At 41.4% G+C, this 15,068-nt stretch overlaps 1 protein-coding gene across 1 annotated transcript in view; it reads right to left on the minus strand.

Annotated features, from left to right (window-relative positions):
• Positions 1–3,632: 3,632 nt before the first annotated feature.
• Positions 3,633–15,068, minus strand: part of PPM1H (protein phosphatase, Mg2+/Mn2+ dependent 1H) — a 410,854-nt gene continuing 399,418 nt past the window's right edge. The window contains exon 10 of the mRNA XM_007942726.1: positions 3,633–3,780. Within this exon, the coding sequence (XP_007940917.1) occupies positions 3,633–3,780 (148 nt within the window). The remainder of the gene's footprint in view (positions 3,781–15,068) is intronic.

A 15,068-nucleotide genomic window follows, 5' to 3' on the forward strand; every position in this document is an offset into this window, starting at 1 on the left:
AACCAAAGTTGCTCAGAGAGGCGGGCTGTGACTCAAAAATCTAACCCCCCAAAATTCAAGTTCCTAACAAAAAATTAATCTATTATGTGGCCAAAGACGATTTTATTATTTTCTTTCATCTGGTAACTTTTATGGTCAGCCTGGCTGTTCTTTGCATAGACTATGACTCTCACACTGCTCTCTCCAAGTATCCTAGAAGCATTAACTTACTGAAAATAGAATCTCATAAAAGCTTAACATATTCACCCTGAAAACAGTGGAGCTCCTGGATCACTTAAGGAAAGGTTAGACCCTCATTCTGTGGTGGAAAGAAAACCACTGACTACTTGTAGCCTTATAAATAAGCTGACTGGCAGAAGAGGAAGGAAGTGAAATCAAGAGGGGAATCAGAATTTCTAAAGATGTAGGAGACTGTTTCCTGGAGCATTTCCATTCTAGTGCTTTGGGTCAACCAAAAACCCTGCCTGCATGGCCAAGATCTGAGGCCAAATTGGAGTGCTAGGACTCTCATTCCTGCCCACCAATATGTATCTATATTTGTAATTCTTCCCAAGAAGTAAATGAATACTTAGAGAGAAGAAAAAGAAGAGTGTGGGAAAAGCTGACTTCACTCAGCTCTATGGAGGTATGTTGCTAGGAATTAAAAAATTAAATACCTCCAAGCCCTCCAAAGCAGTAATACTGTGGAAAATAACAGAAATTCCCATTTTTAGAGGCTTTGTCATATTAGACAGTTGAGTATTTGGCCTAGCTTGTTTTCCCTGCCTGTCCACCCCCAAAAACAGCAGGTAGGTACACAAAGTCACACAGAATATACTCCCTTCCTCTCTGACTGCTGACCCTGCTCTGATTTCATATGTTATAAAGAACAAAGCTTTGGTTGCAGAGTGTAGCAGGCATGGAAAAATGTTCTCTTTAAGGAAAAGTGTATCACCAAGTCTAAAGAACAAGGATAGTTCAACAAAGAGATTTACAACTGAAAGAACCTTTCATTAAAGTAAGTGGCCACACACCCCAAGGCAACCATAAAGCCTTGACTAGGAAGCGAGAAGCTTTTTCTTCAACAAAATTCTCCTCTGAGGCTATTAGGGCAAGCAGATTTGGCTATACTTCAGATACACAAGATTTCAGAACCATGTATAAATATCTTTTGCAGAATTCTGAGTGTGCTGCCTTTTGACCCTTCCAGGAATGCCCCAAGGGTCAATTGGTTATGTAGACACGGTTACTGCTCTGGGATGGGTGACTTGGAGCCTGGGTGAAAAATAAGGCCAACACAGAGGAAGCTCAATTCACAGATCAATATCAGTGCTGGGCAGAACCGCTGTGGGCATTAACAAATTATTTTTTTCCACTTCTGACTTACTTGCCTCATTTGCAGTCTTCCTTCCAGACCCCAAGCAGACAAGGCTTGAGCATGGTACTAAGATCTTTCCATCCAAGGGATCTTACTTTCCTATTGCTTATTGAGAAAAATTTCTGGGCACATTTCTAACTAAACCCAGTAGGACTAAATGTTCAAGATTTAAGGTAAATTGAGTTCCAGAGTTTTGTCTGAGGGATGCCTTAGTGGTAGACAAATTGGTGAACTGATTAGATGGTTGTCATGACAGCTATATGGTATCTGCACTCAAACTGACTCTAGTAGAGTCAGCCAAAGTCTGACATGAATAAAACCAGAGAAGCTCAAGATAGGGCCCAGATACAGGTCCAGGAAGGCAAATAAATGAAGGGCAATGGAAACACAGGGAACAGGTGACGGCTTGTAATTGCAGCCTCCTGAAGAAGGTGGCCCAGGTCCTCCACAGAAGACTTTCTCCAACATTTTGTCAAATACCTGGTGCGGTGAGTTCCCATAGCACTTCACATGCTTAAAAGGCTACCATTTCCATACTGTGGAATGAATTCATTCCTGAGTAGGAAGGCTTTTAGGCCTTTCCTAAGAAAATATCTACAATTCTAGGAATACAGACTCTTAAGGAAAGGTTACCTCTGGGGAAGGAATTCCAACAAACATGAGAATTAGAATCGGCTCTCTAGCAGTGTTTGAGATCACACCAATTACCGCTTTCCTTACTGAGTTGGAAGAATGTTTTAATTACACAAAGCTGTCAAAATGGTGATGACACCACAGTAGGTCTGCAGGAAGAAAAGCTGGTAATTGGATATTGCTCTACAAGTTCCCCCAATGCAGAGCAGAGCAGCAGTCTGCCCAAAAGATAGAGGTGATTTCTAAATATCTATTTTGTGATTCCCCCTGGCAGAGAAACAGGAGGTAGTTATGGTGCCCACTGTTTATGCAGCTGCTGTTGCTTCACTTGTAAGGATCACTTGGAGGAGAAGCTACAGAGAGAATTGGGGTCTTGGTTCTTGGGTCACAAGGACATCATGCCCTGCAGAAGGAACAGGAAGTATAGTATGAGAATGACTGATCAACCCAATTCAAATTCCCTTTTATCAAAGGGCCATCCTGAGTAGGTCTTATATTTAGATGATGGGGAAAGTGGAAATGCTGTTTCTTGACATCTCTTTCATGTCTTCACTTGTCTGGAGTGGGCTTGGGGACAGTTAAGGCCCACAACACCTGCATCCAGAATGGAGGAATGGTTCTCAAATGAAGTATGAGGAACTGACTGACACTGGAACTTCCTATATCTTTGCTGTATTAAATGCTTCTTGACATGTGCCCCATGATACAGCAGGTGGGGGAGGGCCAACCGGTCCAGAAATGAAAACTCAGACTCTCACAGAGAAACCTCAAGCCACAACAAGGGGAACTGTAGAAGACAAAAGAGGAACTGTTGGTCCAAAGAAACATCCATATTTTCACAAAAACACACTGATTTGGTAAGAAAATGTAACTCAGGGACAAATTCAGTTATACAACAAAGACAGCACTCTGTTATGCAGGGCACCGCTCCAGATGGCTGCCTGGGTGGTGTTGGGTAGAGGCTCTGGGGACAGCCTGGGTTGGGCTTTGACACACAAATTCCTCAGCAAGGAGTTGGAAATTCCCAGGCCTGTTTCATGGAAGAGAAAAAGTAAAGATTCAAGGAATGTCAAAAGAGGAAAAATCCCTGCCTCACCTCACCATCACAACAAGAGAGAAACAGACAGGGAGACAGGGAGACAGGGAAAGGTGTTCCCTGAAATAAACTCTCGGGCTTACTAGAAGGTGGAAGCTTACAGTTTCTGAGGCAAAATCCCCAACTTTCCAACGCAGCACTTTCAACCCGTAGAGAAGTCGGCAGCTTGACCGGCTGAAGAGTCTTCTGCCAGTTATACCTGAAAATGGCTGCCTCAGCTATTCTAGAGAAAATAAATATGTTGTATGTGTCCAAAATAGGCAGAAGGCCTACTAAGAGGCCTATAAAAGGAACCAACACACAGTAGCAGCCTTTGTGTTTTGCTCTTGTTGAGTATCCAGACCTGTTACTAAAGAGGAAACTGAAACCTAAGGGTCATCTGGAAGCATAACCAGAGGCCTTTTGGCGGCAAACTCCCCACCCATCCAGTCTGGGCTGGGAAGAGATTGCATCACCTGGAACTCTGCCTGGGCACTTCTCAATCCTGCCCCACAAGAGGCATCCCAGCTTTCTTCCCCTTAGTCCTCCCAACCCCCTAGGTTGTTTTCATGACAGTTTGTTTCCATGTATTAAAGGAATGACATATACAGAAATGTCGTCCCCTGAGCCCAGTCGGTCATTAGATATTCGCCATCCTCTGTCCTTCAGGACACCTCGGGCACGCATCACCAGGTCCTGAGCTGCCAGTGTGTACCTGTGTAGGGAGAAGCAGGAATACGACAATCAGTAACTGTATCAGCAGAATCAGGGGCAGGCCTGACTGGGAAGGAAGAGGCATCATCACTACAGCTGTGCAAACAGTTTTCAAATGTCCTCAAAGTCCCAAAAAGCCTACGTCATTTTTCTGTAAAGTACGGGACACCTAATGTGAGATTATCTTTTAGCTGGTAGATGGACAAGGCATTAAATATATTAAATAAACTTCTAAGTTATTCTGCTTTTGATGTTGTTGATAATGTCCATGATAATGTCTCAGTTTGGTTCTAGTATATCTTCGGCAAAGATATGCTCAGGCTCTCAGCCTTTCATGACAAACAGTATCTAGGACATTTGATTGCTAACCAGAAGGCTGGCAGTTCAAACCCACCTGCCATTCCTTGGAAGGAAGATTAGGCAATCTACCTCCATAGAGAAATCACCTCGGAAACCCAAGGAAGGGTTGCTATGAGTTGGGATTGACTCAATGGCAGTAAGTTTTTTTTTCTGGGGGGGGGGGCAAAATAAGAACTTTTCAATATATTTATTTTTAGGGCTACATTCTTTTTTTTTTTTTTTTAATTTATTTTAAGAGCTTGTTTTACATTCAATGTAACGTGTACATTTAGTTTCATTCCCCAATCTCCATGTCCAACCATAACCCAGCCTCCTCCCCTCCCTAGCCTACCCTCCTCCCCTGTGCCCCTCATATTTATGCACTTTTGTTTGTTCTGCATTTCCTCAATTTGAATGTTGGTCCTCTAGTGTCCCATGGTCTATTGCTCTAAGGGATGTATTGGTCCTGTGTTGAGTGGTCTGCGTGTACATCTTGCTAACTACTGGGCTGAGAGCCAGCCCCTGGGGTGAGTTTTATTCCAGGTGCAGAATGTATTCCAGGGCCATAGTATTGGGGGTCTCATCAGACTCCATCTGACCAGTAATTCTGGTCATTATTGAGTTTTTGGATTTTGTTCCACGTTTTTCCTCCCTCTCTATCCAGGATCCCCAGATTTGATCCTTTCCTGAGTGGTTGGCATTGGTAGCTGGGCACCATCTAGTTCTTTTGGTCTCGAGGGCCATTGTGTCCTAGGGCTGATTGCTTCTAAATGCCCTTGTGGTTTTTTTTTTGCCTTGTTCTTCACTTCCAATGCCAGGAGACCATTCGCTGCATCTTAGATGGCCGATTGAAAGCTTTTTAAGACCCTAGTCACTACTCACCAATGTAGGATGTGGAGCAATGCTTTTATGTATTTTGTTGTGCCAATTGAGTCTGGTGTCCCCCAGTACTATGGTCCTGAGGTAGTAGATCTATTGGATCTCTCTCCCATAGTGTCGGGATGTCTGTGAGGTATTACTCTGTGTCTGTCTTCTATTGTTTCTGTAAGGACTGCAGGTATTTTGTATCACTGGTGTCTTAGCCTCAGCTGAATCTATCCTTGGTCTAGAGTATACTTCTGTTCACTGACCCCCGTCTGTCTTTTTCTATTTATAATAGATAGATAGATCAATCAATAGATACATAGCTGTCTGCCAGTCAACTCTGACTTTATGTACAACAGACTGAAACATGGCATGATTCTGTGCTGTCCTCAAAGTTGCTGGCATGTTTGAGCCCACTGTTTTGGTGATTGTGCCAATCCATTTAATCAAGGGACTCACTCAATTTTGTAGGCCCTCTATTTCACCAAACATGATGTCCTTCCCTAGTGAATGACCCCTTCTGATGATGTGTCCAAAGCAAGTGAGTCAGATAATGCTTTATTATGGTTTAATTGGATAATTTTTAGAAGTAGAATGCCAAGCTTTCTTAGTTTGGAAGCTCCACTGATACCTGTCACCCATGGATGATCCTATTGGTATTTGAAATACTAGCAACGTAGCTTTCAGCATCATAGCAATATGCAAGCCACCACAGCATGAAAAAGTCACTAGGGATATACAAATCTCCTTTTAAAATAAATTTGTTTTAAAACATGAGTTGATTTAAAGAAGAAAATATTAATAATGGTACTCATGGCACTAGAGTATAGTAAAAATAAGAAAGTAGTATAAGCAGGGTGCTCCACCCAACCCTTAACAATGCCGTCCTCTCCCCTTGACCAATGTAAGTATAGTGAGGGATCCCCCAAGAACCTGAAAAGAAGAGTGCTCATTGAGATTTAAACTGTAAACATACAAAAAAGGCATGGCACCCACAACTCTGAGACTAGGCTATAACCTGATGGAAAATATTAGCATCTAGAGAAAGATGTTGATTCTTGGGGATGGTTTGGGTAGACACGGGCCTGGGTTAGTCAAGATCCATAAAAAAGAGACAAAACATTGCCAAATGTCTATCCAAATCCTCATCAGGACACAGAGAGTTCTTAGAAACTTAGTTCCATATTTGGAACTTGTTCCAAGGCCATATTTGGTATGAGATGGCTTACTCTCTTAGCCTATGCCATTAAACTTATGATTGGTCTTTATTCTGATTTCATGTTCACCAAATAACTTTCTGACTATGATCTGCCTCCCACCAGGAAAGAATGAGCTAGTCATTTATACTTTAAGAACAGCAGTCAGTTATATTTCTCTATAAATGTCAACTAGCATTTACAAATCAACCTTGTGAGATTAGTTAAGGTGAATCTAGCTCTGATAATGAATCTATTCTCTGTATGTTGATTAAACCAGTTTCTGAAACTGAGAAGCTAAGAGCCAGACTCTGGTAAATCACCCGGATAATAAGTGTCACTCTATGAGGCTTCTTGGAAGCCAGCCTGTGGGCCTTTTACAAGAGACCACCCTGATATTGCCAGTGACTTTTCTCTACTTGGAATTTCTAGGCCTTGACTTCAGATCTGTGAGTTATGGAATTTAGAATACCAGAAGCCTTTCCATGTCTTCTGTGAAAACCCCTATGAATTTCCATCTCTCATGATAAAAAGAGACCAGAGGTCATCCAACTCCATTGTCACATTATTTAAGAACACAGGCTCTAGTAAGTGATCTCAGAATTGTTAACCTTCTAAGCCACAGAATCTTTGAGAATAAAGTCTACTGGCATGGCCTTGGTGCCAGATATATGTGAAGCACACTTTGTAGATGGAAGAGGAGAGGACAGTTTAGTTAATACAAAATAAGTACTCTTCCTTCTAGAGACTGGGTGGTTATCTGTACCAAGAGAATGATCAGCTTTGAGGCAGAAATCTTTAAGTTAGAGACTTGAACATCTAGGAGAGATACAGCCAGTTAGACTTCTTTGAGGATCCTGCTCTTATGAGATTAGGAACTAAACAGAAAGGCCTCTGATGGGTCAATATACAATCCATGTACGGCAACTCATACACTATATTCAGAAGAGCCCCTTACCAGGTTACTTGTTGCTTTATATTAAACTATGCATGTGGGATATAACCAAGTAGGGAAAGGCCACCAGCAACATAATGATGATATTTGTTATCCTGATGACTGACCAGGGTCTGGACCTTAGCTTCTCAGGTTCAGAAATCTGGTTAAATCAATATATAGAGTAGATTTATCTATCAGGGCTAAACGCAGCTTAACCCCACTCACAAATTATGACAAACTATGAGAATGATGGCCTACAGTAAAAGAGAGATACTCAAAGATGTAGAAAAACAAAAACAAAAAACCCAAGAACTCAAGACACAGCTTTCTGCGACCATTTAGTGTGGAAACAAATAGTCTGATAGACCTCCATAGGTCCGACAAGCACGGGGCAATGACTGAGAGATCAAAGCAAGGGTAAAAGATGTCTAGTTGGTTTTAAGTCATGAAAGAATAACATCCACAATTAAAGCCAAGAGACCATCCTGATATCATCAGTGTCTGTTGGTATTTTAGGCCCAGTAGCTTACTAATAGAAGGAGCCCTGGTGGTACAGTGGTGAAGCACTCAGTTACGAACTGAAAGGTAGGTGGTTTGAATCCACCCAGAGGCTCTGCAAGAGAAAGATCTGGCAATCTGCTCCCATAAAGATCACAGCCAAGAAAACCCTATGGAGCAGTTCTACTCTGTCACATTGAGTCACCATGAGCTGGAATTGACTCTATGGCACCCATCAATAACAGCCTACTAATCTGTTCTCTTAAAGCTGGACTTAAGATTTATTCTCAATACTCGTTTCGGTCAACATTCCCCCCCCACCCCGGGCAAATACTGCTGGCCATCTTCTTTATCCTTGAAATCTCCTTTCTTTTCTTCTTGAATTCTCCTTTTTTGGGATTCCATGACTGCACACTCCAAGTTCTCCTCCATTGTCTTGGCTTCCATGACACATGGCCCAAGTTATTCAGTCTGATGCTCCTTTTCAATTTCCTTTGTAGGCCCCAAGTAAGACTTAGGAGGATGAAGTCAATAAACAGTAACTTACTTTCACTTTCAAGGTGGTACTTCCTCATCTATGATCCTTTGTTAATGGTATCCCTGTCCCTTAGGCAAGAAATTTCAGTCATTTCTAATGTCACTTTCTCATCCTGATATAAAATCCTTGAGGCCAAGTAGGACTTTCATACTTTGTATTATTTTAAATCTCTTATTACAGATACATGGTTAATTAAAATAAAATCTAATTTTATTGTCTTAACACAAGTTAAATTTGTTTATTGTAAAAACTGATATAGAAACTCACTGCCGTTGAGTTGGATCTGACTCAGCAACCCCTCCTTGGGTTTCTGAGGTGGTATCACTACGGAAGTAGATTGGCCGATCTTTCTTCTGAAGAGTGGCTGGTGGGTTTGAATCACCAGCCTTCTGGTTTTGCTGTCTAATATAGATGAACTTATTTTTGTTTCTTCTATTTGTTACATTTTTCCTTTTTCTTTCCTTTACTCTTGCTTTGTCAGGCTGATACCTTTCTCTCTTTTCTTCTTTCTAATAGCTTTTGTTATTATCCTTTTTGTCCCTTTACTGGTTTGTGTTATTTTATTTCTGTTCTTTTAGCAGTTTAAAATTTTAAAAATATAAGTTAGTCAACATTTCCTGTCTTCCTCCTGAAATTAAAGAATCTTCTCTCACCTGCCATTTTGTTATCATTTACAATCTATACTTAAATGCAAATAAACCAACACACTAACATCTTTGCTTTTTGTAGTCCATTTTTCTTTGTGGGTTTAATTTCCTTCTGTGAAATACATTTTTATTATTTCTTCTAACAATAGTCTGTGAGAGATAAATTCACCCAGTCTTTCGACTATGACTTACTTTGTACTGTGTATAACTTTTGTCTTTAATCTTGAATGATAGTTTTATTGGGTATAGAATTCTAGATTTACTCCTATTTTCCCTTAGCAATTTAGAGTTTTATTATCCTTTGACTTCTAGCTTCTACTACTGTTGAAAAAAAAAATGCCTTCTATGTATCATTCCTTCATAAGTAAATGCTTTTTCTCACTGGCGGCTTTTCAGTTCTTTTGCTGTTGATGGTATGATGTTCCACTAAGACATAACACTAAGGATGTCTTTTTATTTATCTTGCTCCTTTAAACTGAGAAGTCATTTCTTTAACTCTTGAAAATTCTCAGCCATGAACTTTTCAAATATTGCCTCTCCTTCATTTTTTATATTTGCTCCATAAACTCCTATTAGACTTTCTCGTTTTGTTCCCCAGATTCAATATCCTTCCTGTTTTCTCTCTGTGTGTCTTTCAATTCACTAATTCCTTTTTGAGCAGTTTACTATTATATCCATTCAGTGAGTTATTTTATTTTTTTATGTGTGTACCACAACTTTAACACCATAAAGTGGAGGATTACTGATGAGAGGTAGGTATCTGTGTTGTTCTGAAATACTAGCTAGAGTCTAAAGACAACAGCTTTTTTGACATATAGAAATTATATTTTATTATATTTTAACTCCACAGAATGTCTCTTTCTAAAATGTGATGAATAGTTCAGCAATGGTTATCTTTTGTCATAGAAAAGACATGGTAGAATATATACACAGCCTATTAAGGCTTGATAATTTTACCTTTTTTTTTTTTAATGAGATACATATAGGAATTATTCATTCTTTTTTTTTTTTTGCTGTTGTTGTTAGTTGTTGTCAAGTCAGCTGTGACTCATAGTGACCCTGTGTACAGCAGAACAAAACACTGCGTGGTCATGTGCCAGCCTCACATTCCTTGCTATATCTGAGCAATATATTCTTTTCTTAAGTGGGGATTAATACCACTACCACTCATAACATACTTAGAACTTCATATTCTTTTTCTTTTACTCAGATACCAAATATATCCAAGTAATTCAAGATTTTAAAAATGTCTCTCCAAGAATATGTCTGAAAAATAGTAGCATTTCTAAAAATTTTAGAACTCTAGATCTCAATAGAGTGCCAGAAAATTTTAAAGACATTGCAACTCAGAATGTTCCTTGATAATTCATTGGGTAGCTGCCATACTATCATTAATGATTTCTTGTTGGTAAACTTAAGGAAGGTCAAATTTTATCAATTCTTTCCCCCAGTAACAGATACTCGGTTGCATGTCTAAAATATAAATGCTACATTAATCCATAGACCCTCACTGCCAACCTGCTCTTCTCCCTTCTGAACGCCAGGACAACCCTAGTTAGCAAATTATTTCAGTGACATATTTTTTATTGCAAGTTTCTACTACGTTCTTTTGTCCATTTCTTCCAGATTTTCAAATTCGTTGGAGTACAGTTCTTCACAGTATCCTGATATTATTTTTATTTCAGTTGGTTCTGTTGTGATGTGACCCATTTCATTTCTCATTCATGTTATATGTATTCTCTCCCTCTTTTCCTTTTGTTAAATTTGCCAGTGGTTTGTCAATTTTATTAATCTTTCCAAAAACCAACTTCTGGTCTTACTGATTTTTTTCTATTGACCTTCTATTTTCCATTTCATTGATTTCTGCTTGAATCTTGATTATTTCCTTTCTTCTGGTGACTGTAGGCTTTTCCTGCTGTTCTTTTTTCTAATTGTTGGAGATGTTGGTTTAAAGTGTTGATTTTGGCTCTTTCTTCTTTTTTGATGTGTGCATTTATTGCTATAAATTGGCCTCTGCTCACTGCTTTTGCTGTGTCCCAAAGATTTTAGTATGTTGTGTTTTCATTCTCGTTTGATTCCAGGAATTTTTGAATTTCAATTTTTATTTCTTCTTTTATCCAGTCTTTCTTAAGGAGGGTGTTGTTCTTATATGTTCTTTTAAAAATCTATCTCTTCTTCCCTTATGATTCTATCTGCAGGTATTTAAAGTTTCTCTCAACTTGTGCTATTATGTCCAGTTGTTTTTTTTTGGGGGGGGAGGGATATTGGGGGGATAGTGCTCCACTGAATCTATTTATTCTCTCTCATGGTGAATTTAAGTGTTTGATGTAACTTCTCTTCAACAAGGGTTACTGACTGTGTGCTCTGGTTTATCTACAGAGATTTAAAATTTGCCTTTACTGAGGGCACTATAAAAGGAGCTCGGTGGCACAATGGTTAAGGCATTTGGCTAGCTAAAAGGTCAGCGGTTCGAACCCACCATCTGCTCTGTAGGAGAAAGATAAGGCAGTCTCAGTCTGCTTCTGCATAGATTTACAGCTTTCAAAACCCTACAGGGCACTTCTACTCTGCCTTATAGGGTTGCTGTAAGTTGGAATCTATTCTATGGCAGTGGTTTTGGTTTAGGAGCACTATGGGTTTTCTCTGGTAGCGTAGTGCCTAAGGCACTTGACTGCTAACCAGAAGGCTGGCGGTTCAAACCCACCAGCCACTCCCAGGAAGGAAGGTTCGGCAATCTACTTCCATAGTGATACCGCCTCAGAAACCCAAGGAGGGGTCACTATGAGTCAGGTCCAACTCAACGGCACATAACAACAACAACAACAATGGGTTTTCTAGTCCCAGCACTAGGAACATGTTAATTTATTGGCTCAGGATCCCCATACCACCAGGAGGAGGGTGAGGTTTAATTAACTTCACATTTTTCTTGTGTGGTGAGCCTACCCAGACATTTCCTCCTCCTTACAGAACCTCAATTTTGTCAGGCGCTACCCTTCAGGGAAGGATGGTCCCTAACTGAGGGGGTAGCTCAGAGGGAATTCTAGCATTTCTTCTTCTAAGATTGTTCCTAGCAGATCAGACTCATATTGCTTCTCTTTGCTTAGACTTCTCTAGGGAATGGGATATCCCTCCCTTCAGAAGAGCAGGATGAGTGGATAACTGGAGGGGGCTGATTAGCTCCTGTGTTCAATAACTGAACAGTGACTAGTATTGAAATGAAAGTCAGGAATAGCATTCCAGTAAAATGAGGTCACTTGGTGGAAGCTTTCCTCATAAACAGATTAACTCACTACAAACTCAGATCTGAGCTCTGGGGAGAAGGCTTTTTGCTCCAGCTACCACCGTAAGGCAGCCTGATAGCCATTTTGGAGCTCATTAGCATCAATATTCAATAGCCAACTTGCCTCAGACATGAAACCAGTTCCAAGGCTGCTTTATGTCAAGCCTGGTGTAAGAAGAAACAACTTTCTTTAGAAAGAACTGCTTCTCTCCCTTATTTTGTTTCCATCAATTTCTGCCTTAAAAAGATTGCCTATGTTGGTGATAATGAAAGAAACTGCTTAATATGTATTGATTTTCATACTGAAGCTGACACAAGTGCCTACATGTGCCATGTATGAGGGGGGAAGTACAGGAAAGGGAGGGAAATTTTTTTGAGCCAAAACATGAAATGTAAGCACAAAATATATACTACAACAATAAAGCAGAATATAGGGTAGCTGAAGACAGTAAAAGGGAAATGGATCCATTATACACTGGCTGGGACTCTGAGATGGGTTAAGGAGCCTGGAGAGTTTCTGGAAGTTGGATGGGAAAGGCTGCAGGGCCATTACTAATGCCTTATTCACGAATGCTTGGCCAGGCAGCATTAGAGAACTGCCGGAGTAGGTTGAAGTACCCACTCTCTTCTAACGAAGAGTCTCCCAGGGATACAAGTTTTGTATTTTGAGAACTTTTTTTTCTCCAGCTGAAGCTTTCAATATTGATTAGCAAAGCTCTGCTGAAAGAAATGGCTGCTGGGGAGGGATTGGACTTGGCAAAATTCACAGGGCTTGGCTGAGAGGCTTCCTTGGCTCTGAGGGGGAGAGAGTGGAGAAAGGACAACAGGGATGGCAAGAAAAACAAAAAAAGAAGAGGGGCTGAAAATTATGGGAAGGCTAAAAAGCTGTTTTCACAATCACTGACTAAAGCCAGGCAGGAGGAGACCAATAAATCTTCGCCTGTCTCTCTTGTCCTTGCCGAGTCAGTGGCAGGTCTTTGTTCTTTCGTTTCTTCAGTGGAGTACCAAGGTTAGTCTCTTGGAGCCCCTCTTTTCTTACTTGCAAATCTGGAATAACAATAATGCAGACTTCCAAGACTCCTGCAAGGAATGAATGATTTTATTCCCATAAAGCATTCTGCATGGTGCCAGGCACATGGTCAGAGGACAGCAAATGCTAGCTATCATTTCTCGGTAGATCAAAAATGCCTTTATCCTTCCCAAGAGTTTAGATGGCAGCTTCTCCTTCTAAAATCTGTTTCCCACAAGATCTCATCTGAATCAGCACTCAGTGTCCAAAATATGTCAATTTCAGGCTTTAGATGCTAACCATGCTTTTGAGTCTTCAATAGTTCTAGATGGGTGGGAACTTCTATTTGCCATTTGGATGGTACAAATAGGGTCTTAAAAGAGGGAGGGTAAGTGGCAGGAACTGGAGAATTAATGGGTTCCAAATATTTGCATATAAAAGGCAGCCTCCATCTGCTCATGGCCTGTAGTAATAGTGTGATGGGAAAAGGAGGAGGAATCCTCTTTGCAGTCTGAGCAGGCCTCTGAGATTTAAGAGGTAGCAAAGTTCTCCCAAGCTTTGGAACACTGGCAGACACCTACAGTGACTAGGTGGGGGAGGGGGTGGCTTGGAGGTGGCTCTTTGCTGTGCTCAGAGCTGGGCAACTTGGCTAGGGAGGAGGCACACTTCTCAGAGGCACTGCTGAGCTCTGGTGCTGGGCTACACATCTCTGCTTCATAGCTCTGGGACCAAGGTCTGAAGCTGCTGAAGCCACTCATGGAAGCTTCTGTCCCCTGCCCACTCCACTCAGACTATTCTGAGACTCTGGAAGAATGATGACAGCCGCTGCCAGTGACATTACTGCTGTGCACTGGGGGTTTGTGTGCCAGCAGATACAAGGTCCCAATTGAGGGAGAGCTCCTCACCCCCACAGAAGCCTTGTCCACCTCTTCTGCACCCTGGCAGGGTCTTCCTGGATTTTTGGTAGGGTTTTAATTCAAGTTCCAACATCGGCATTTAAATTTGAGGAGGAATAATAATTCCCTTCTCAGTCTTCCCTGGCAAGTCCTTTAAAATGCCCTGATGGTCCAACTAAGTGGCCACACAGCTCTGCTCTGATGGTATGCAGCCAAGGAAGGAATGAGGGGCCTGGCAATGGGCTGCTCCAAAAAGGGCATGAGGGAGGCATCTGACCTCCTTTAAATTCACAAGGTAGGGGGTGGGGTGGATCAAGATTAACAGCCCAAGGCTGATTCCTATGAGGCAGAGATCAGACATGCCACCACCTTCTAACTTTCCTTCTTGCCAATTGTGATACCATCTGTCCCTCCCACAATACTGTCTAGTTCTTTACTAGGTTCAATAATTCACTGCAAGGCCCACACAGGACTCACAGACAATGCTCATGATTATGAGGTTTATTAGGGAAGTAACAGATTACAATTCAGGATCAGAAACAACTCAGAATATAGTTCTTTGATCAGGACAGCCTCTTCTCAGCTGTGTCATGGGCACATTTTTCTTTGGCCAGGGCCTCTCGGCCCTGCAGCCTCTTGGCCTCTGCCTTGCTTGGGCAAGTGTTACAAAGCTCTTTTAGTTCTGCCAATAGGTGCCCAGAGTGGCATCCCACTCTGTCAGTAAGTCTCCTGCCCAAAGGCACTAAGCTTTCTTGCTCCGTGGGCTGGAAAGCCCACCACTCTGTCTCATGCCAGTTTCTGCTGCCAGGGTCTGTTGCCACCGTTCCTCTCCTGCTGTTTCTTGCCATCTCTTGCTGTCCTACCGAAGTATAACAACTCTCTTTGTCTCCTGGGTCAAAGAGGTTCAGCAGAGGGACAGGGTTATTAGGTCCAAAGGATGATTCCACTCCTGGCTCTTCTTTCTTAAAGGTCGTGAGATCCCCATTTCTACCTCTGGGAGGGCTCATTTAAGTTTATCAAGATGGCAAAACCGACCAACCCCCACGTTAGGGTTCCATACACCTTATTTGCCACACAAGAGTACC

This window comes from Orycteropus afer, unplaced genomic scaffold (genome assembly GCF_000298275.1).
Source record: "Orycteropus afer afer isolate SDZICR_OR568_19922 unplaced genomic scaffold, OryAfe1.0 scaffold00097, whole genome shotgun sequence".
NCBI lineage: Eukaryota > Metazoa > Chordata > Mammalia > Tubulidentata > Orycteropodidae > Orycteropus > Orycteropus afer.